The 23133-nt window shown below is 44.4% G+C and overlaps 1 protein-coding gene across 2 annotated transcripts in view; it reads right to left on the minus strand.

Moving 5' to 3' along the window:
• CREB3L1 (cAMP responsive element binding protein 3 like 1) overlaps positions 1-22907 on the minus strand; it is an 81927-nt gene extending 59020 nt beyond the window's left edge. The window contains exon 1 of one of the 2 annotated variants that reach the window (XM_035115505.2): positions 22319-22906. In XM_035115505.2, the coding sequence (XP_034971396.1) occupies positions 22319-22426 (108 nt within the window). In that variant the 5' untranslated portion in view covers positions 22427-22906. Of the gene's footprint in view, positions 1-22318 lie in introns of both variants that reach the window. The other variant, XM_060274576.1, reaches the window with a different exon arrangement.
• Positions 22908-23133: the final 226 nt, after the last annotated feature.

The following is a 23133-nucleotide window of genomic DNA, read 5'->3' on the forward strand; positions in this document are numbered from 1 at the left end:
GCTCAGCTTTGCTTGTTAACCATGCAGACACCCTCTTGGGTTTCTCTGTACCTTTCCTAGTCTGTGGTATTTATTTTACCTAAGTTTCTATTATAGTTGTTTTCAATAGCATCCAAGCTTCCTGAAGAGACTAGACCCTGCTCCCCCCTTGCTTTTACATTCCTTTAAACAGATCTGCTCATTATTTTATTTCATTTCATAAATTTCCTTTGTTGAAATTAAATGTGATTCTTTTGGACTTTTTGAACAATTTCCCACTTCCATATATACTAAATACCCAAGAGGTTTCCCACCATATCACATCTGGAGACCACTCAAGATTGATGCAATCCTAACCATGTCTTCTCAGGAGTCCAGTTGCATTATTCCCAGGTAAGTGGGATTAGGGGGGGCAGCTTAAGTTTCGTTTAATAATTTAATAATAAATAAAATATTTGAAGGCCCACTTCCCCTCTAGTTGCCTCTATGACTAGTTGTTATCAGTCACTACTTCTCCTTTGGCTATTTTCCCAATTCCTTTTTCAATATCATCATCATGGTTGGGAGGGGAGCAACAGTATGCCCCCACCATTAAGATTACTTTTGGAGCTTAGTATTCATGTTCACAATAATTCTGTGGAAGAGTTAGTATTCAGGTTGGTCCTTAACCCTAGTTCAGATCTGGGGAAGCATTAGCCTTCCAGATGCTGCTGAACTACCACTCCCATCAAACCCAGTAAGCATGGCCAATGGCCAAGGATGATGGGAGTTGTAGTTCAGCTCATCTGGAGCCCACCTGCCCTGGGCTTATTCCTGGGTTACACATACACCACCCATCTAAAGCACTTTAACAGATGTAGTCTCCCCCAAAGAATCCTGAGAATTGTAATTGTAATTTGTTCAGAGTGCTGAACAAATTACAATTTGTAATTTGAGGACCCTTCTATGAGGGGTCCTCAAAATTCTGAATGCTAGCAGAATAAGTAAAGTTATGGAGATTGGCTGCCGCAGGGGAGGCCCGAGTTTGAGACACACATACACCCCAGTGCCTTACTATAAGAATTCCTGTACTACTGGTAACTCCAGAAGCCAAGCCAATCTTTATGCTAATTCCAGAATTCCAAGCCAAGGCTGTGGAATTGGAATGCTTAGTATTAAAAGAAAAAGTAAGTAGGCATATAACCTGGTGGAACATGTTGTCAATGCATACAACACGCTATCCATTGATATAAAAGGACATGTTATCAGTGGGTGCATAAAATATTTCAGAATTATTCTGGAGCAGTGTTGTTTAATACATCAAAGGGACCATTGAGTCCAATCAACAGGAAGCCAATCAGCTGATCTGACAAGCCAATCAGGACTCACCTGACCCTCCATATAGAATCCTAAGAACTCCTCAGACTGATCAGCCTACCATTAAGAGAAGTTGCTAAACAGACTTGCCTTAACCTCACCCAGAAATCTGTCTGCCTCTTCCAGAACCACCAGCTCAACCTAGACCATGCCATCTGCCTCAGGATTCTTGCCTGCCTGCTCCGGAGCCCAACCACTGGCCTGTCTTTGGCTTTGTAATTTGGCCCTTTGGATTTTGAAGCGCCTGTGCTGGAATCATACATGTACAGCTTAAGATTCTCACACATGAAGCCACTTATGTATACAAACTCCACAATACTGTGTGCTCATGCTAATTTCTTCTGGGCAGTAGCTCTTAGGGATAACTCCCCTGAGTTGGCACGGAACTCTCTTGGAATGGCTCAAAACCTGTTTTTGGTCTCTTATTTTTCCTTCTAAAACCTGCCAAACATCACATCATTTTGGAGCCAAGTCCTATTGCTCTAAATTTAAACCACCACTGCCAGCAGCATAAGCTCCAACCCAGGTTGTATCACCTCACTAACATTAGAACTGTGGCTCAATTCGTCTTCAAAGGCTTCTACTTCCACCCAAAATGGTGCTCTATTTTTTGCAGACTATGATAATTATTTGCTCATCTACCACCAGCTGAATCCTATGTTGATAAAGAATGCTAGGGCACAGATTGCCAGATATTGTCTTATTTCCCCCCTTTTGTAGAGTTTACCAATATTTCTCTTCCAGCATCAGAGGTTCTGCCCTTACTCTTTTATTGCAAAATAAAAAAAAATTCCTTCAGTAGCACCTTAAAGACCAACTAAGTTTTTATTTGGTATGAGCTTTCGTGTGCATGCACACTTCTTCAGATACCTTTTATTCAGATACCTTCTTTTATTGCACTGAGCTTTCTGTTAATTCTGAGGCTACTCCATGTGAGCTTTCATTCTTATTTCCATCCTCTTAGGATGTTCTTACACCCAGCCAAAATGATCCAAAACGGCTTCTTCCTTACTGATCCCCAATACTAAATCCATAAGAAAGAATACTGAGTGATCTCCCCTCAAAGGCATCAAAGAGAATCTCCCCTTTGATGCAGGGTGAAAGGGGAGAGAGACTGTGGTTGTGAGTGCCCTGCAGCAAGAGGTAAAGACTAAGAAAAACCTTTCTTTTCCTCGGGAGCCGGCAGCCCAGACAACCCAGTGAGTTGATCAGGATTTATAAGTCAATTTTTATTTCACTTTGTATTTCTGGACTTTGTGGAATTTCTTTTTTGGTTTAAATGTTTGTGAAATGTGAGTTCGAACTTTATTGTTAATAAGACTTGAAGAATGCAGCCAGTTTGTTAAAATGGAGTCGAGAAAATAAACTGTGATCATATTCCACCCCACGTGACAAGTTTTGACCTTGGCAGGATTGAACTATGTCAACAAAAAAGTGTTCCCCTGAGTTCCAGCGGTCTGTTTTGACCTTAATGTGGGAAACAAGAATAGAACTATGTCAAGAGGAGACACGACGGCAAGAGTTACAGCAACAATTTCAGATGGTGATGGCAGAATATGATTTTTTTAGAAGATGAAGCTTTTGACACTGAAAAAGATGAATGTGAGAATGACAATGATGGTGACTGTGATTTGGAAGGAAAAGATGAAGATGAGGACTGTGATGATTCAACACAAAATGAAGCACACCACGAAAAAAATGATGACTTTACTCTACAAAAAGTTGGATGGAGTGCCCTGCCTTTGAGGGGGGCACGATTGGTATTATTGGAACTCCAGAACGCCCACAGGGAAGAAGGAAAAAATATGCAGAGAAGAGAAGAAATTCAGGGGTCCTGTATGGTGGCCTGGATGGCAAAAGACTGTAAACAGGGGGTGGGGTGAAGGGAAAGTGATGTTGTGATTATAAGGATGGATTAACAGGTTTATAACTGGTCTGCTGATTATGGAATTTGCTGGATTGGGGGGGGGGGTGGAGCCGGTAATCGGGGATGTAAGGTTAAATTGAGAATAGTTATAGTTTTAAAAGTGAATGGATTTTGGAAAAATGTGAAAATATGGAGGCTTATAGAGGGAGTAAAAATTAGGCACGGGAAGATAAAATGGGAGTTTGATTTTTCAGTGATTTGAATATTAGATGAAAATGTTAACAATTGATTTATAAGTTGTATAAGATACAAAGGTGTATTTTTATAAAGTAAGAAACTGTTGCAGATGATAAAAAAGGGATGAAAACCGGGGAGGGGGGGGGAGGGGAAGCCCACAAAATATGGTTTTACAATTATGAATGTAAGAAATTTTTTTCTGTTTTGTATTGTTTTTTTCTCTTTGTTTGCCCTTTCTTTTTTCTCTTTTTTCCTATTTCTATTTTTCTCTTTTTTTGGTATGACAATAGATGGTTGGATGGATGGCCTCCTGCGTACTGCCCTGGTTTGCTGGAGCTCCCTGGTGGCAGGGGGGGGGCTTTGGGGTCAGGGGAGGGGGAGGAGGACAGAAATCCAAGCATAAAATGGACCATCTCTGACTGTTCACATACATGGGATACTTCTGTGGCAGGGGAGGACCCATGTGGGTGGGTAGGAAGGAGGTGGAAAAGGTGTTTATGTATGTACCATTTTTTTTTTTGTATTTTGTAAAATTAATAAAAAGTATGTTTAAAAAAAAAAGAAAGAATACTGAGTGATCTTCTGTGGCCTTCTTCAATAACCTGCAGGACAAAGCCAGGAACAATTCCCCACATTGTGTAGGCGCTGGGCCCCCGAAGATCACACTTGTGAAAAGCAAAACAAGATTGCAGCTGATCAGGTGACACAACTGATGGCAACCTTTCTTTGGTTCTTTATGGAAGGGATAGTGCTGATTTCTCAAAATGTCCCAAGATAAGGAAGACCTACTGTATACAATCAACCCAGATGCAAAATCCCTTTTCATCTAAATCATCTTAAAGCCAAGCTGGAAAAATCTTCAGGACTACAAAAGAGTCGCTTTCAGCAGGATGGTGATGTAATTAGCAGACTGGGCAGGATCACACCAGCTGCTAGACTGCTCGTGGTTTCAGTGATGTGATATGTCTAGGCACCATGGCAGGCAAGGAGCTCTCTGTGAGCTTGTTGGCAGGAGGTCTCTATGCCTTCAGGCATCACGGGTGTTTTCCAAAGCACTTTCGCTCAGAACGAAGAATTCTGACCTGATGCCAGTAACCCGATGGAAAGCCTGTGCCCTGCAATCAGAGAGGCGATTAACATTGAACTCTTAGCTTTAAAAATGACATTTTTTGCCATCACATTCAAGTTGAACAATAAGAAGTGAAGAAACCAGGTAAAGTGAAGGTTCTTCTTTGTGCCAGAGAAGGCTTGAAGCCTGCAGGCAGGATTGCTGTTGAGTGTTGGTTCAGCCGACTGGCAGGGCTCAACCAAAATGAAGTTCAGCAGGAACAATATTTTGAAAACCTGCAGCCGGTAGAGGGATGGGGTGGGAAGCTATTGTAGCCACCTCTGCTACTGTCAACAAATTCAACAAGAAAAGAATTCAGATCAGAATCCCCTATATTCAGCTGGGGGTGTTACTTTTAATAATAATAATAATGTTTTATTTATACCCCGCCCTTCCTGGTTCAGAAACCCAGGCTCAGGGCGGCTAACAACAAATTTAAAACACTTAATTGTAATACAACACAAAAGCAGCATAAAATACAGTATAAAAGTATGAATATAGCAGTCTATATTTTACAAGCCACCTATTTCTTTTTCAATATTTCTCAACACGATCAAGTGTAAATAGTAGTTCCACCAGGGCACTGGCCTCATGATCCACATCACTCTTGGCAGAGAAAAGCACATATATCAACAGGTAGCCCTATCTAGGAGGGTTTTTCTCCGACCAAAGTATCCCATGGGCTAGAGGTTCCTCAACATGTATTAGACCTTCTTCTAAAATAATTTATTATTATTATTATTATTATTATTATTATTATTATTATTATTATTATTTTGCTACTCTTATAGCATCATTCAGTGGGAACTGCAAAAACACTACTTTCTGACATTTTTCTTTACAAAACAAACCCATTTCATTATAAATTGTCAGAAAATTCCCAAACACAAGAACTTGTAATCAAATAGTCCAGGCACAGGCAACCTTGGCTCTCCAGATGTTTTGGAACTACAACTCCCATGATCCCTGACCACTGGCCCTGTTAGCTAGGGATCATGGGAGTTGTAGTTCCAAAACATCTGGAGAGCCAAGGTTGCCTATGCCTGAAATAGTCCTTGGTTAATTTAAATTTGCTAAAAAGGAGATGCAGTCACTGGCAAAGAAAGAAATCAACAGCTTGCAACACCAAATATCCCTCATACCACACTGAAATCAAGCTTTCACAATGTCCATTGATGATAATTTGTCCAATTTTGAGTTCACGGGCCTTAGCAAATGTTTCAGTTCCCTATATAAATCTGCCCCCCCCTTTAATCTGCTGTGTATTTTCCAGCCAAAGCCAAGTACCCTTTCAGAGCTGAGCCCAACTTACTCAACTATTTTTGGCAGAGCAAAAGATATTCACATTCATTGACACCCATGTATAGCCACTGCTAATCCCATTCACTCTGTGATCACTGATTGAGTGTGCTGATGAACCATGTGACCAAGCAGAGAAGGAAAAAGAAGAAAATACATGGGTTTTTTTCTTTCTTTCTATTAAATAAAAAAGTATTTTTATTGGTTAGGGATGGGGCAAGGCCAGCCAAACCCCTAGAGCCAGTAAAGGGTTAGAAACTGAGCAAACTCATAAATTCCTGACTTTAGAAAGGGCTAGGAATAACACCAGTTAACCACCTAATGAGACCAGCCTGGTGATGGCTTACTGGGGGTGGGATCCTGAAGGAACAAGGGTGCTGATGGATGGGGACAAAACATGACTTGGGTGTGATTGCACCCATTTGGGCCGCCTCTCAAGATATCACTGCCAAATTCATCAAGAGGGTTCCAGAGGTGGGGGTAATAGACTTTGTCACTGTCCAAAAGAATATCAAAAGTTTGTAGCAACCTTTTGTATGGGACCATATAGCAGACTGACTGTCAAATGGATTGTCCCTGAAATGTTACAGTCCTTTCACAGGATGGTGGCATCTCAGGATGCATATTAGGAATGGCTTATTTGAAAGGACTACCAAGTTAGGATCTTTCCAAATCAATAACTTACAAGTCGGGGGCGGGGGCGGACGGGACCCTCAGCCTTCTTCCTAACATGATGTAAAATGAGACTAGAGAATTTATGGCTCTCCAGATGTTGTTCAGTAACAACTCACATAATCCCTGATCATTGGCCATGCTAACTTTGGTTAACAAGAGTTGGAATTCAACATCTTCTGGGCCACAAGTTCCTCGTTCCTGATGTAAAAGCTGCCCTATGCAGGAACATATTGACATAGGGATACTTCCAAACAAGCATTCTGTAATGCTTTAATCCAATCAGAGGACTGCACCGCATCAAAACTATATGCTTGAGTAGGCTCTAGGCCCGGCTCTAGGGGTAGTCTCGGTGGCACGGGGCGCCAGGGCGTCGGGCTGGCAGACGGGCACTGCGCGCTGCGCCCGCCCACCAGGGCGGGGGCGCCAGAGCGATCTCCACGCCAGGGCGCCTGACCTGCTTGAGACGGCCCTGGTAGGCTCTGACAGCTGTTTCAAAGCTACTTGAACATATTTTCTTTAATCTCCCAGCAGTAAGTAGAATCTCTCTCTCTCTCTCTCTCTCTCTCTCTCTCACTCACTCTCTCACACACACAAAGCATATAACGTCTGAAATGGAGCCAAATATCCATTTGTGTCCCTGGAAAAATGTTAACTGTCTGCATGCAACAATATTCTAGTCTGCACACCTTTATGAATATTCAAACCATTTTGTCCCCCTATTATACTGTGCTTCTATAACATAAACAAACGTTGGACCAAGTTCTATGGGTCCACAGTGCTGACCGTCCACAACCCATTGCCAGAACTTGAGTCTGGCTAAGTCATTTCCTCACCCACCTCCTTTACACATAAGTCTTGCTTCTCTCCTTCAAGCCTGCTACTGGTCATCCCAGGCCTATCAACAGTTTTGTTGTTTCCCTCTGGACCGAGCTCCATCTATTGCTAAGTAAGTGCCACTGTGTTTAGTGGGGCTTACTCTCCCAAGTAAGCATGTATAGGATTACCTCAATGCTCTTCTGTTTTGCCCCACATCCAATCAATGCTCCTGCATCTTTCCTTCTCTCTCCTGCTCCAAACGCTGTCTGCATTCTTCTGATGTTTTGCTTCATGTAAAGGTAATGGTAAACCCTGGATGGTTAAGTCCAGTCAAAGGCAACTATGGGGTTGGGGCGCTCATCTCGCTTTCAGGCCGAGGGAGCCGGCGTTTGTCCACAGACAGGTTTCCAGGTCATGTGGCCAGCATAACTAAACTGCTTCTGGCACAATGGAACACCGTGATGGAAACCTTCCCGCCACAGGGGTACCTATTTATCTACGGTCCTTGCACTACTGTGCTTTCCAACTGCTAGGTTGGCAGGAGCTGGGACGGAGCAATGGGACAGAGCAAATCACCCCGTCGCAGGGATTTGAACCACTTCTGATCAGCAAGCCCAAGAGGCTCAGTGGTTTAGACCACAGCACCACCCGCATCCCTTCAATTAACTGGTTATATTGGGGTTGTTCTCTGGAGGGCGTGAATGGGGTTTTGGAAATGGTCTGACTTGGACAATAGGAGCTATTGCTTTGATCAAGACATAGATGGAAAGTTATCTCCAAGGAGTAGCTGACACACCAATTTTGTGAGGTTTGACTCTTGGTCTCATTAGCATACCCTCCAGCATTTATCCGATGAAAATAGGGACATTCTATTCCTATTCTATTATTATTCTATTATTCCTATTCTATTATTATTCTATTATTCCTATTCTATTATTATTATTATCATTATTATTATTATCATTATTATTATTATTACTACTACTACTACTACTAATATCCCATCCATTCAACTGGGTTGCCGCAGGCACTCTGGGCTGTTTCCAACATAATAAAACATTAAATGTTTTTTAAAAACCTTCCCTATACAGGGCTGCCTTCAGATGTCTTCTAAAAGTTGTATAGTTACTTATCTCCTTGGGTTGGAGCATCACATAACTCCATACACACCAACATTTCTCCAATGAAAATAGGGACATCCTAAGGAAAAGTGGGACATTCCAGCATCAAATCAGAAACTGGGGTGGCTTCTGTAAATCTAGGACTGTCCCTGAAAAATGTGGACACTTGGAGGATCTGCATTAGCTTGTCCTCCCCATCTCTTCTAACTTGCTTCTGAATTTTCCTGAGATTACATTTTGGAGTTTCAGACTTGCTATTATTATCGTTACTATTCCTGGCTCTCTTACTTACAGGTGTGGCTCTCCCCACTCTCTCTGGCCTAGCTATGGAAGGACCAGGCTGTGTAACCAAAGCAATGACTCAAAGGCCCTGGCTCATGTTCAGCAGAAACACGTTTTAGCCAGAAGGATTCTTAAAGAGGCCTTTCTAAGGGCTTGTTGGCCTGTATCTGACTGTATATTCTGGGACAACCACTCCATCCCTCACTATTGGCTGGTGGGGCAGGAGGCTCACCATTCCCCTGCTGATTTATAAAATACCAGGGAAAGCCAAAGAGAAGGGTCATTCTGTGCAAACTATGGTCATTCTCTCAGAGAATACCAAGAAGGCCTACAGAGAAGGCCTTCTTGTTAGTGGCACCCTCCCTGTGGAACGCCCTCCCTTCAGATGTCAAGGAGATAAAGAACTACATAACTTTTAGAAGACATCTGAAGGCAGCCCTGTAACAGGAAGTTTTTAATGTTTGATTTTTTAAAAAATGTTTTATATATGCTGTAAGCCACCCAGAGTGGCTGGGGGGATCCAGGCAGATGGGTGGGGTATTATTATTATTATTATTATTATTATTATTATTATTATTATTATTTACCCCAAACTCTGCCTATAGAAAAGTTTCTCCTCCTGTTCCAGGTTGACAGTCCTTTACTCCTAGTCCAGATGAAGATGTGAGCTACACAAACATGCAGAAGGGGCAGATGCAAGGACAGGGATCATTCTCTAAATGTGAGTGCATGTGGGAGAATATTGCCATCTTACTGGCAGATAAGAAAAGCCTCTTCCAGCAGGAATTAGATGGAAACAGACTATCTGTGTATCTGTACTTTAGAGGAGAAACCACAGTTTGCACACTGTACAAGCAGCTGGCTTGAAGCCTGGCCAAGCCATGTCCAGCTGCTCTGTGTCCTGGCTGGAGAGCATCCTTTCACTGAAGTGATACAAAACATAAGCAGCTACTAAGGAAGAGCCAGTAAACCTCCGCATATCTCTGCAGGAAATCAAAACACCCGCTCCCCCAACATGCACCAGATGCAGGGCCATCCCAAAGCAAGAGGAGGGGTAGAGGGAAAATCAGAGCTGGACTGGGGGGATTACATCATGCCATGGATCAACCCAAGAGCTTGTCCAGCTGAGGCTGTGCCAGGAGGTCCAGACAACTCAGAAGTGTGCTGCATGCATCTCCAGCTCTGTTCTCTCTTTCTTCCCTAGTCGCTCTCTTTTTGAACTAGTCCCTTTCTTTTCTTGCTTACCCTTCCCTCAGGAACACATGGAGTGGAGTGGATCAAGTCACTGAGGTGTCCGTGCAGCCTGAGTAAACACTGGTCTGGGGCCTGCGAGGCCTGTGTCCTGAGGCAATGACCACAGCAAGGACAATTCCTCATTTGCCATATCTGAGCATGCGGAAGTCAAAAGGAATTTGTGTTCTGAAGTGTAGGTGGGTTCAAGAAACAGTGATAACAGCAAGAACCTTTATTGATATAACAGAACTGGACAACAGGGGCAAAGCAACTGCTTATATACATTTCTGAAGCCTCGGCCACTCGGCCGGGGGGTTCCAGGGTAGTGTTTCCATTGGGAAATTGAGGCACAGTAGAGACTGGTGTCTTTGAGAAATGTGATTTATTTTACACAAATTTATACCAAAGCCTTCAATGGAGGTGGCACAGAACATTATGCTGTAAGAGTGTCCCTCATGGCTCATCCCATAGCTTCAGTAAGCTTCATAGCTGCCAAGTTATCCCTTTTTTACAGGGATTTTCCCTTATGCTGAATAGGCTTTCTCGCGAGAAAAGCGAAAACTTGGCAGCTATGGTAAGCTTGGGTCCAAATCAGCAGCCAGTCATGGCCTCTGGTTTCTCAATGCAGCCTCCTCTAGCCAGCATTGAATGGAGCCCTCCCTCCACTTCCTCCTCCTTGTTCCCAGAACACCTTGCCAAAAAAACCACCTCACCTTCTGTCTGCTCACCCCCCCCTTCTTCAGACCTGTTTTTTAAAAGGATACAATTTTCCTGTGTGACATCATGCCTCCTGTCACCTCCTTCTCCCAACTGTGCTATTTCTTCTGCTAACTAACACACAGCTGTGGGGGGGGGGGGACAGCACCTGCCTGGTCTATTGCTCTTTAATGGACAGGCACTTAATTCTCCTTGTGTTCTTAATGGCATCACTATCAGTGATCTCCTGAACAGGAGAACTGTTTTGGCCTGTATTTTAAAGCTAGCATCTGGCATATTCCCTTCATCCTACAAAAACCCGCTAAATTCTACCCCTTTATTAACTTCTAACATTCAATAACTCTAGCAAATTATGGGGGGGGGCTTGCACCTCCCACACTCTGTTACTCCAGATCTGTAACAATATATGTACAGGTAAGTATCTCGGACTATTTATGGAAATCCAAGACTGTGACCTGTACCATTACATTGCAAAGGAGCTTTTCAAAGAGAATCAAGTATATTAGGCTGCAATTCTATGCACTATTAATTGGGAGTGAATCCCATTGAACTCTGTGTGACATACTTCTGAGTAAAAATGCTGTACATTTCTTATCCATCCATTTCTCCCAAGACCCAGAAGGATTAAAATGCCAACTATCTGTGGTTGCTCTCAGGACCAAGGCCAGAGCTTCAAGAAGGAAATTGTCATGATAAGAGAAGCAAAGAATAGGCACCTAAGTATGAGCCTTGTGGCTGTATCTCCTTCTTTCAGACTCACTCTCTTGTCACATGGAGCATAGCGAAGATGATCATCAGCAGAAAGACGGTTGCTTAAAGATTATAGGAAAAGCAAGCTCATGGTATTATGAGTACCAGATCAGTTCAGCACGCTGTAAATCTCTGAAAACTTTGGTAGATTTCAATGATTAAAAAAGCAACAATAACCCAAGGATATATCTTGGCTTCTATATCCCAACCACCAGTAAGCAATCAAACGGCACATACATGTTAAACTCCTCGCTTGGAGGTTTTAAAGCAGAGGTTGGATGACCATCTGCCATGGATGCTTTAGCTGAGATTCCTGCATTGCAGGGGGTTGGACTAGAAGACCCTTGGGTCCTTGACAAGATTCTGTTATTCTATTATTCCTTCTTCTGCTCTTTCCTCTCTTTCCTTAGGCATTCTCACAGCATGTAGATAATTTAAAATTGGTGAAAGTTGCTGCCACAAAGTGTGGTAATGGCCACTGGTATAGATGGCATCAAAAGGGATCAAGATAAATTCATGGAGGAGTATCCATGGCTACTAGCCATGATGGTTATATGCAACCTCCAATACACCGCTGGGTGCAAGATGCTGAAGAGCAAGAGCAAGAGCAGGAGAGGGCCACTGCCTTCATGTCCCATCTGTGGGATTCCTAGAGACAATTGTTTGGTCATTGCGGGAAACACGATCCTGGGCTAAATGTGTCCATTAGTCTGATCCAGCAGGGTTTTCAATGTTCTTGTGATGGTCATGTCACTGGAAACATGGCAATACTGAAGCTGGTCCCTGTACCCCTCGCAAGCTCAGGGGAAAGGGCAAGAGGGAGAAAAGCCAACTGATCTCACTTTCCCATACACGGATTCAAGGGCAGGTCAAAGAGAGGATGGTAGCCAAGTATACTACTTGCTATGGAGAAATAGGGATGCCCTCTCCAGCCTTGGGCCACTCTAATCTTTCTATGACTACATCATTTCATCTTCTTTCTATAGTGCAGGAAGGTGTGCCATATATCCATTCATACACTTGTGACAGAGTAATTAAACCTGTCTGGTTTTATAGACTGCCTGTACAGACAGCACTTTCGGTCCACATTAAAATTCAGAATGTTAACGGTCAAGAAAAGGCATTCCAGTTGGACACCTTTTTACTCAAAGAAGATGCTTTAGCTAAGAATGCTTCTAAGAGAAGGAGGCAATTTCCAGCCAGAGTTTGTGCACTCTTAGGCATCAAAATGCAAGCCAGTTCTCCAGCACATGCAATGATGTTGTTAACATGTTAGAAAAATGCCTATGCCCCCACCCTCTGAAGAGTGTTTAATAAGTTTAATCTGCAAATATTTTCACATACTGCCTTCCTTACAATTTTCCTTTAAATTGGTTTTCAAAATCTTTGCAAGGCATTTTCTTACGTTTCTCCCACCAGCTGCCACCAACCATTTGAATTACAGTTAACACTGTTACCTGATAGTTGATGTTTATTTTTATTATTTTTAATTTGTATAGTTTATTATTAAATTTGTATAACACCCTTCATCTACAGATCTCGGGGCGGTTCACAACATTAAAATACAAGATACTGTATAAAACACAAGATACATAAGAAAAACAAAAACAAATCAATAACAAACCCCTCTCCTGCAAAGATAAGCCTGAACTGAAGGAGTTTACAGCCGCATAAGACATTTCCACCACTCTCACTCTTCACTGCTAAACTAATTAACTAGCTAACTATAACTCAAAATATGCTATGGATCAACTAACTGTTTGCAGCTGATAAAATGGGAAGTGTGACACTTTCTATGTAGGCCACAGTGCTGGGCTGGCTTCAGCTCTCCAGAGACATCTGTGTACCTCTCACAGAAGCTGGGAGAGCTTCCCACTCCACTAAGGAATCCAGCAGAACTGGAAACTGGTAAGGATTCCTGGCTAGTCTTTTAATTCCAGTTTCTTTGGAGGAGGGAGGAGTGCTCAGGCAGAATTAAATGCATATGGCACTTTTCAATTAACAGACTTTTTCATCCACCGGGAACACAGTATTTGCTGCTTTTAAACAAAAGAAAATGGAGTAAAAGCAAAAGCAAAAGCGCCTATGTATTAACTTGATAATCAACAAGTGTAGCCTGGAAATGGCCCTAAAGTGATATGAACTCACAATCTCAGTGCAGTGCAATACCAGTTATGCTCAGTGTAAACAGCCTGGGGCTGATGGGAGTTGTAGTTCAAAACATCTGGAGGGCACCAGGTTGGGAAAGGCTGATTTAGGGCTTCTGTTAGGAACCAGAGAACTGTAGATGGACTTCCATCCCAGTTTGGTGGAAGCTGGTTTAACATCCCACGGCCTTGTCCATCTCAATTCTCCCCTTTATGTATGCCGAGCTCTAGAGCTCTTTCCCTCGCTCTGTTCACCATAGTTTCCTATGAAGGGCCCTGCTGGATCAGACCAAAGGCCTATGTAATCCAGCATCCTTTGTTCTCACGGCCGCCAGCATGTAGGAAACCTGTCAGCCTGTAAGCCTGATAACAATAGCCCTCTTCCACTCCTGATCCCTTGCATACCACCTCTGATTCTGGAAGTAGGTAGTATACAGCCATCCTGATTAGTAGTCTTTTAGAGCCTTATCCTTCAGGTCCTCCCCTCTCAGGTGCTACTTCAGCTTCAGCATGGCCATTCTGCCAGACCCAAGGTCAGGAAAACAGTTGCCTTGCAGTCCCCAGGTAACTTCTGTGTTGCCAGATACTAGCAACTGGCATTTAAAACTCCCTTGTTCCCCAGAGCCAGAAAATTGGCAGGTGAAATGCCTGGTAGTGGCAAAAACAACGCAGTAACCAGGTCACCCAAACTGTGGCACCCCAATCAGTGATGACAGCACCCAGTTGTTCAATGTATGGAGCAAGCTTGTTTTCTCCTGATCCGGAGGGTAGGACCTGAACCAATGGATTCAAGTTACAGGAGAGGGGATTCCGACTAAACGCCAGGAATAACTTTCTGACAGTAAGAGCTGTTTGACAGTGGGATGGTCTCCCTCGGAAGGTGGCGGACTCTCCTTCCTTGGAGGTTTTTAAGCAGAGGTTGGATGGTCATCTGTCACGGATGCTTTAGCTGAGATTCCTGCATTGCAAGTGGTTGGACTGGATGACCTTTGGGATCCCTTCCAACTCTACAATGTAATTGCCCTGCTCCCATTTACCAGGCTTGGAAACTTAAAAAAACTTCTTGGTTAATATTAATGCATTGCCATTCACTGTCCCAAAAGACAAAGCAGGTTGGTTCATTGTGGGTTTAAAAACTCAGAAAGAGATAAATTCCAGAGCTCACCACGTCAGGGGCATGAAACCAATGAAAGGAGTAGTGACCACAGGTTAAGAAACCAAATAAAGCACAAAAGGTGACTGTGTCTGAAGCAACATGTGAGAGGTGCCGTCTTAGTCCCGGCATTAATGAAAACAATGAATGAATAGGAGCATTCTGGCAAGATTCAACAAAGTCTACAGCTGACAATAGAAAGGTTAAAGCAGCAAGTACAATAATATGATGAGAAAGTTCACTGCAATCTGTAAGTAAACATAGCATGGAAGATTAACCTTACTTTTGAAGACTCCTTTCAAGTTTGAAACCTAAGCACAGGTTTCCAAGGTCAAAACAGGAAGCTGTGTGCCAAGCTAGAAGGGTCTACTAGGATGTACTTAAAGACCTGATAAAATTAAGAAACAAGTGAGCCCTGTGGCAAACTGTTGTGACGTCGAGTACTGTTTAAGTTTCCAGCCATGCCCTTTCCCACAATACTCCATTCCATTCTTCCCCTGCCCTCACAGTAGTCCACTTCAGGCATTTTAAATGCATGTGAAACAAACATGCTCAGACCTCCCCAGCCAACCAACAACAAAAGAGCTTCAATTTTCAATAGCAAAAAATTGAAAGAGCCAGGAGGGCTTGGCGGAAGAGTGCCTGGGGGCACCATGGTGCCCACAGGGGCCATGTTGGGGACCCTCATTTCCCAGCCGTGACCACAAACAAAGGGGATAATAGATAAACCAGTTATGGACATCCAACTCTCATGGACGAGAGGGGTTGTCGCAAGATCAATGATTGCTACCACAAGAAAGAGGGATGGATACAAATAACACACTGGGCCCAGATAATCCTGCTGGCGGTCCAATTCCCATTACTCCTGCATTATTCAGCAGTCATATATGGTCTGTATATCACTCATAAACCTGTCCTATTAAAAGACAGGAAAAGTAACAGATTGCAGAGAAGCCAGGCCATGTGCCCCTAGCTGGTTTCAGACTGGCTAAACCAACCCCATAATAATTTTGCTGTATTCAATCCAGTATAGGTGTCCTCCATCCCTGACTGTCTAATATAGAATTTAATCCCTCTAGGCAGGTATTGTGTTATTCCTGTGCTTTATTTATAATGCACCATGCAGTTTTGCAAATGAAATGTTAAATATTTTTGGTACAATAATAGTATACATTCAACTGGTGGTAGTGATGGTGTTGACTGGAGCTCTGTTTTTAATTCATAATTAAAATTCATGAAGCCAATTAATTCATGAAGCCAATTAAGTTAACCAATGACTTAATGCTTTCAGACTTACTAACAGAACAATCCCACAAATACAGTCAGAGGGCTGTTGAGTTCATTGGGGCTGACTCCTAAGTTACAGCCTAAACATGTCTTTTTAGATGGCAGATTCCAACCCTACTTTCTAAAAGGACAACTACATGACAATTAGGCCTTAGATAATACTACTCTGCCTCAACCTTAATTAAAATACAGATACTATTCAACACCCAAAATCTAATGAACATAGGGTTGCCATATTTCTAAAAGTTAAAATCCTGGACACTAAAGTCGTTGAGCTTTTTCTCAAGAAAAATTGACCTGGGTTGCCATACGTCTGGATTTCCCCAGACATTTTTGCCAATTTCCACCTGGACACTGCTTCTGACTGCAGCAGATTTGGACTCTAAATGCACATGTACAGGCAACTCCCCATTTATGTGGGGGTTGTGCTTTGAGGCACTGTACATAAGTGGGACGCACATAGGCCCGCCCTGTTCTGCTCTCCACCTTGAGACGCCACACACCTGCAGTTGTGTGCAGGATGATCACACACAAATAGGGAGTTGCCTAATTGTGCATGTGTATATGCATACAATAGGACCCAGGTGGCGCTGTGGTTAAACCACTGAGCCTAGGGCTTGCTGATCAGAAGGTCGGCGGTTCGAATCCCTGTGACGGGGTGAGCTCCCGTTGCTTGGTCCCAGCTCCTGCCAACCTAGCAGTTCGAAAGCACGTCAAAATGCAAGTAGATAAATAGGAACCGCTACAGTGGGAAGGTAAACGGTGTTTCCATGTGCTGCTCTGGTTTGCCAGAAGCGGCTTTGTCATGCTGGCCACATGACCTGGAAGCTATACGCCGGCTCCCTCGGCCAATAATGCGAGATGAGCACGCAACCCCAGAGTTGGTCACGACTGGACCTAATGGTCAGGGGTCCCTTTACCTTTTTATATGCATACAAGTCGGACGTGGGTGGCGCTATGGGTTAAACCACAGAGCCTAGGGCTTGCCGATCAGAAGGTCGGCAGTTCGAATCCCCGCGACGGGGTGAGCTCCTGTTGCTTGGTCCCAGCTTCTGGAAATAAACAGTAAATTGCAAGAACTCGGGCCAGAAGGAAGATGAATTTCAAGTAAGTCTTCAAAAGGTTTTATTTATGTAATGATAAGATGAATTCAAATAGGAATCAATTCCAGTATGATAGTGAGGCAAATAAAAATAAATTCCAGTGAAAAAATCCCAGGACAAGGCCCTGTTTCGCCAATTCTTCATCAGCAATGTTTTAATGGTCAGAGTGTACCAAGTATGTTTGCCTCCCAGCTTCTGCCAACCTAGCAGTTCGAAAGCATGTCAAATGTGCAAGTAGATAAATAGGTACCGCTACAGTGGGAAGGTAATTGGCGTTTCCATGTGCTGCTCTGGTTCGCCAGAAGCAGCTTTGTCATGCTGGCCACATGACCTGGAAGCTGTACGCTGGCTCCCTCGGCCAATAGAGTGAGATGAGTGCCACAACCCCAGAGTCGGTCACGACTGGACCTAATGGTCAGGGGTCCCTTTATGCTTTTTATATGCATACAATGTGTGCAACACACACACACACACACACACACACACACACACACTGGATGGCAAGAGTTAAAAGTATGTGTTGGGAACCCAACTGCATATAAATATTGATAATTAGAAAGTGACTCACTGATCATGAGAAAGAAATAATCATACATTTTCATGAAGCCAGTTTTGCAGTCACCATCCAAAAAGGAACTGTAATTTAAATCAACCAGAAAAACAACATGGTATACATAGCCAGCAAAAATGTTAAGAAATATTTGCAACATTGCTGACAAACCAAATTTTTCTCTCACAAGTTTTCTTGTATTCATAGAGGGCAACCCATAGGCTCCAGATTGAGGGAGGAGCTGGGCAAAGCAATGGAAGATCCAGAATTGGACTGTTTTTTAAAACAGTAAATGCAAATTTTGGGGGCCTGGTTTATACTGTCACTACATGAGGGAGTTAATTCCTTGTCCCCACCAGATGCCACTTTCCCAAAGCTACTATTTTCCCACTGAGTAAAGTATACACACTTTCAACTCATAATTTTTAAATATATATTCTAATACTATTTTTTTTAACATGGACTGCTAATCTTGAATACAGCCTCATTTATTTTAATTACTGCTGTATCCTTTCAGCACCTATGAGAAGAAAGAAGGAAATGTGTGAATATGTAAACGGAGTGTATAATTTGAAAGGCATTCTTACAAACGTTCCTGTGCAACAGATCAATAATATGTGCCCACTATGAAGGGCTTATCTAATTTATGAGAGTAACGTTTGATGGAAACAGACAAATAACTATATTATATGGGCTAGATATACCAGAGGAGGGAGAAAATTATTTATTTATACCCCACCTTTTCCCAAAACCAGGACTCAATATGGCTTCCAAAAAATGAAAACAAACACAGATAAAAAACAGAAAGTTAAGAAAATTAACAATTTTGTGCAATTTTGGTAAGGCAGCAAACATAAGATCTAATACAATTATCTACTATAGTAGCCATTGATACATGGTTTGTCAGTACAACCCCACTGGGTAATAATAATAATTGATGCTTTTTTATAAAAAAAGTTAAATAGTTTCTTGATTTACAAAGATATACCAGTATGCAATGTCTCTCGTGATTTTTACAAATCAGTTTCATTTGTTGAGACATTGGGAAGAAAGGGGGAAAGAGGTAGATGGGGGAGAGATGGGTGGGAACAACCATACCCTAGGCCAACCCCAGCATAATTGATGCTTTTGAATTATGGTGCTGGAGGAGACTCTTGAGAGTCCCATGGACTGGAAGAAGATCAAACCTATCCATTCTGAAGGAAATCAGCCCTGAGTGCTCACTGGAAGGGCAGATCCTGAAGCTGAGGCTCCAATACTTTGGCCACCTCATGAGAGAAGAAGACTCCCTGGAAAAGACCCTGATGTTGGGAAAGATGGAGGGCACTAGGAGAAGGGGACGACAGAGGACGAGATGGTTGGACAGTGTTCTCGAAGCTACCAACATGAGTTTGACCAAACTGCAGGAGGCAGTGGAAGACAGGAATGCCTGGTGTGCTCTGGTCCATGGGGTCACGAAGAGTCGGACACGACTAAACGACTAAACAACAACAACAACAACAATTTATTATTTGTACCGCGCGCATCCGGCTGGGTTTCCCCAGCCACTCTGGGTGGCTTCCAACAAAGATTAAAATACATTGAAATGTCACACATTAAAAACTTCCCTAAACAGGGCTGCTTTTAGATGTTTTCTAAATGTCAGGTAGTTGTTTACCTCTTTGACATCTGGTGGGAGGGCGTCCACATGGCGGGTGCCACTACCGAGAAGGCCCTCTGCCTGGTTCCCTGTAGCTTTGCTTCTCGCAGTGAGGGAACCGCCAGAAGGCCCTCAGCGCTGGACCTCAGTGTCCGGGCAGAACAATGGGGGTGGAGATGCTCCTTCAGGCATACTGGACCGAGGCCATTTAGGGCTTTAAAGGTCAGCACCAACACTTAGAATTGTGCTCGGAAACGTACTGGGAGCCAATGTAAGTCTTTCAGGACCGGTGTTATATGGTCTCAGGAGCCGCTCCCAGTCACCAGTCTAGCTGCCGCATTCTGGATTAGTTGTAGTAAGAGGGGAGAAACCATTTGCTTGAAGTTGCTATTAAGCTAGATACCATATGCTAGATACCATTGCCCTACATACCAGGGCAATGTAGATTATCAATAGTGGAAAACAAAATTGTGGCATCTCTCACTACACAAGGACATGGAAAGTAGCCTTATATCAGGTCAAACTATTTGTTCACCCAGCCCAGTATTGCCTCCTCTGACTGGCAGCAATTCTTACATAAAGTAAAGGTAAAGGGACCCCTGACCAGTCACAGACGACTCTGGGGTTGCGGTGCTCATCTCGCTTTATTGGCCGAGGGAGCCGACATACAGCTTCCGGGTCATGTGGCCAGCATAACTAAGCCGCTTCTGGCGAACCAGAGCAGCGCACGGAAACGCCGTTTACCTTCCCGCTGGAGCGGTACTACCTATTTATTTACTTACACTTTGACGTGCTTTCGAACTGTTAGGTTGGCAGGAGCTGGGGCTGAGCAACGGGAGCTCACTCACCCTTTCTCAGGGATTCAAATCGCCGACCTTACGATCAGCAAGCCCTAGGCTCAGTGGTTAGACCACAGCGCCACCCATGTCCTTACATACCAGGTCCTTTTTGGGTAAATGGAGATGCCAAAGACATAACATGAGAGCTTTTTGCATGCAGGTCATGAGTGACAGCCCCTCCCTGAATCTCTTGCTTATGGGGTAGGACAGGCATTCCCATACTTCGGCCCTCCAGATGTTTTGGACTACAATTCCCATCATCCCTGACCACTGGTCCTCTTAGCTAGGGATCATAGGAGTTGTAGGCCAAAACAGTTTGGGGATGCCTGGGGTAGGATATAAGACACCCAGGGAAGGAACAAAGCTTCAGGGAGTGAAAGAGATTCCTAAAATAAAATTTGACATTACTTTACAGAAAGGTGGCCCCGGTATATAACATATGGGAAACTGCATGCCCCAGTCAACAACAGGATGCTATTTCAGTTTCCAGTCGAGGAGACAAGTTTCACCCAAAGGTTCAAAGGACTTCTGTTATATATATTCAATATCAGACACTTTGCTGAGGCCCCATAAGGTTTTCTGCATTCATGTGTGAGATTTTTTTGTGGGTTCCCACCCACCAAATGGAGAAACTCTTCAGACCACAGTTAAGATGGTCTTAGCCAAGATGAAACTTTCAGAAGGTCATATTCCTTTATTCTGGAGTCATATTCCCTTATTCTAGAGTGATTAACCTGTAATAATCACAAAGCAGTTCACAGCATAAAGATATAAAATGAGAACACAAAATACACAATGAAACAAAAACAAACCAATAACACACACACACACACACACACACACACACACACACACACACACACACAGAGCCAAATATCACCCTTCACTGTTGTTATAGTAACATGCCGATTCGGATTGCCAGTGCATACATAACCATAGACAGAAGCAGGAAATCCACCACAGATTCCTCAGGAGGTCTAATAGCAGCTCAAGTGGGACTTGGGATTTAGCCAGGGGAGGATTTAAACCCCACCACCACCAATGCGGCTGCTCTGATCTAAACTGGAGCTCTCTCCCATGCCCTTTGCTAGAGAGAATTCTCATCACAGATTTCCTGAATACACTCAAAATTTGCCTCAACACCACAGACATTAGCCTGTGATATTAAGGCTCTGGCCTGATTTTTGACCTGATTTAAGGTTTTTAGGACACTTTACTGAATATATTCACCTATTCACAACTTTAAGATCAAATGGAACCCCTCTGTTAAGTAAATGAACATAGTAGTCCTACAATAGAATTTTTTTAAAGATGTGAACCAACTTTAAGACGTTCCATTACCGTAGATAGGTCATCTAAGAACAGATTCGCAACAACCATTTGTTGCATGGTGATGTGAAATTTTGCACTCAGACAACAAGTTCCATCCATGTTCACCTCCCAGCTGGTATGTTTTGAAGCAGTCTTGGGGCTGCTTCACCCATGCATGGTTATCTCCTGAAAACCACCCGTGTCCCTTCAGATGTGGTTGGACTCCATCTCCCATCAACCACACAGCCAATGGTCAGGGATGATGGGGAGTGGGAATCCAACGATACCTGGAGGGCCACGGGTCCCTCGCTGTTGCATCAAGTGCATGAAATAGACATCACAAATCAAAGACCAGAGGTAACGTTTTCATCTTATGCCAGACACTGCATTTTAATAGAGACCCTTTGCTAGCCACCAAGTGATGCGCATCACGCCTTTGCGAATGAACTGTGCCGGCAAGGAACGGGGTTGAACGGCTGCTTACATTTACAGGGGACGAAACGCTCGTGTGAATGTGCATGTGACACGTGTTGCTGATCATATCCGGATTGGCATATTAAAATCGCGGTAGTAATTCACAACAAGGGGCAGCCGGCTGCAGGCAAGCCAGGGGCATCCCGGGACACAGCTAAGTCTCCTTCCGACTTGCCCCCCAGCCTACCTCCTCCTGCTCACCTGCGAACCCTTCCCTTCACCCCAGGGTCCAGAAGAGACAACCGAGAGGCCCTCAGACCTTCTGGGAAGGAAAGCCGCTTTACAAACCTACAACCACCACCCTATCTCTCTCTCTCTCTCTCTCTCTGGCCCGCAGCAACCTCAAACGCCGTCCAGCAGCCGCTCCGCTCTTACCACATTGCTGAGAAAATCCGCTTCGTTTAAATCGCCCAGATCCAAGAAGCTGGAGGCTCCTCCGGGGAAGAGGCGCTCCGAAGGGAAGGGCTCTAGGATACTGTCCATGGTAGCGGAGGCGAGCCGAGTCGGGGGATCCGTCGGGTGTGGGGAGCAGGGGAGCCCCTTCCTTCCTCTCCAGCGCTGCGGGACCTTCCCTTAAGGATCGCCCGGCGGTTCACTCCAGAGCAGCAGCCCTGAGCGGCAGATCCCAAGGCGCTGGGCAGAGAAGGGCCATGCCTACGTCTTCCCCTGAGGGAAGCCTGTAATCCATGGGGAGGGAAAGAGGGAAGGAGGGGACGGGGGTCCTTTCCCCCCGGGGAGGGGAGCGAGTGGGGAGGGAAAAGACAATGGGGGCTCAGAGGGGTGGGGCTGATGGGGGCCACTCTGGGAGGGAGAGGAGGAAGAAGATGTGCAGGATCCGGGCTAAGAGAGGGAGCGGGGTGCGCCCGGAGGGAGGGAAGGATCGTGCAAGGGCTGAGGCAGCCTCCTGTGGGGACGGAAGGAGGGGCGCCTTCGCCTCCTCCGGGATCCCTGCCCAGCTGTCACAGTCACACTCCGCGCACCATCCCTAGGCTCAGCCGCCTCCCTGGACACGCCCCCTTCCTCCCTCATGAATATTTAACGCCCGGCCGAAGCAAGCCAGGCGCCTCTGTCCCCGACGCAACCCGAAGCCGCGCCCACTACCGCCCCTGCCCAATGGGAGCTCGAGGGAGGAGCTTGGGGCCGGTCGCTCAGAGCGAGTCGGGCAGTAGCGCTCCGCTTCGGGACGCGCG

The sequence above is a fragment of the Zootoca vivipara genome, chromosome 1 (genome assembly GCF_963506605.1).
Source record: "Zootoca vivipara chromosome 1, rZooViv1.1, whole genome shotgun sequence".
In the NCBI taxonomy this organism is placed as follows: Eukaryota; Metazoa; Chordata; class Lepidosauria; order Squamata; family Lacertidae; genus Zootoca; species Zootoca vivipara.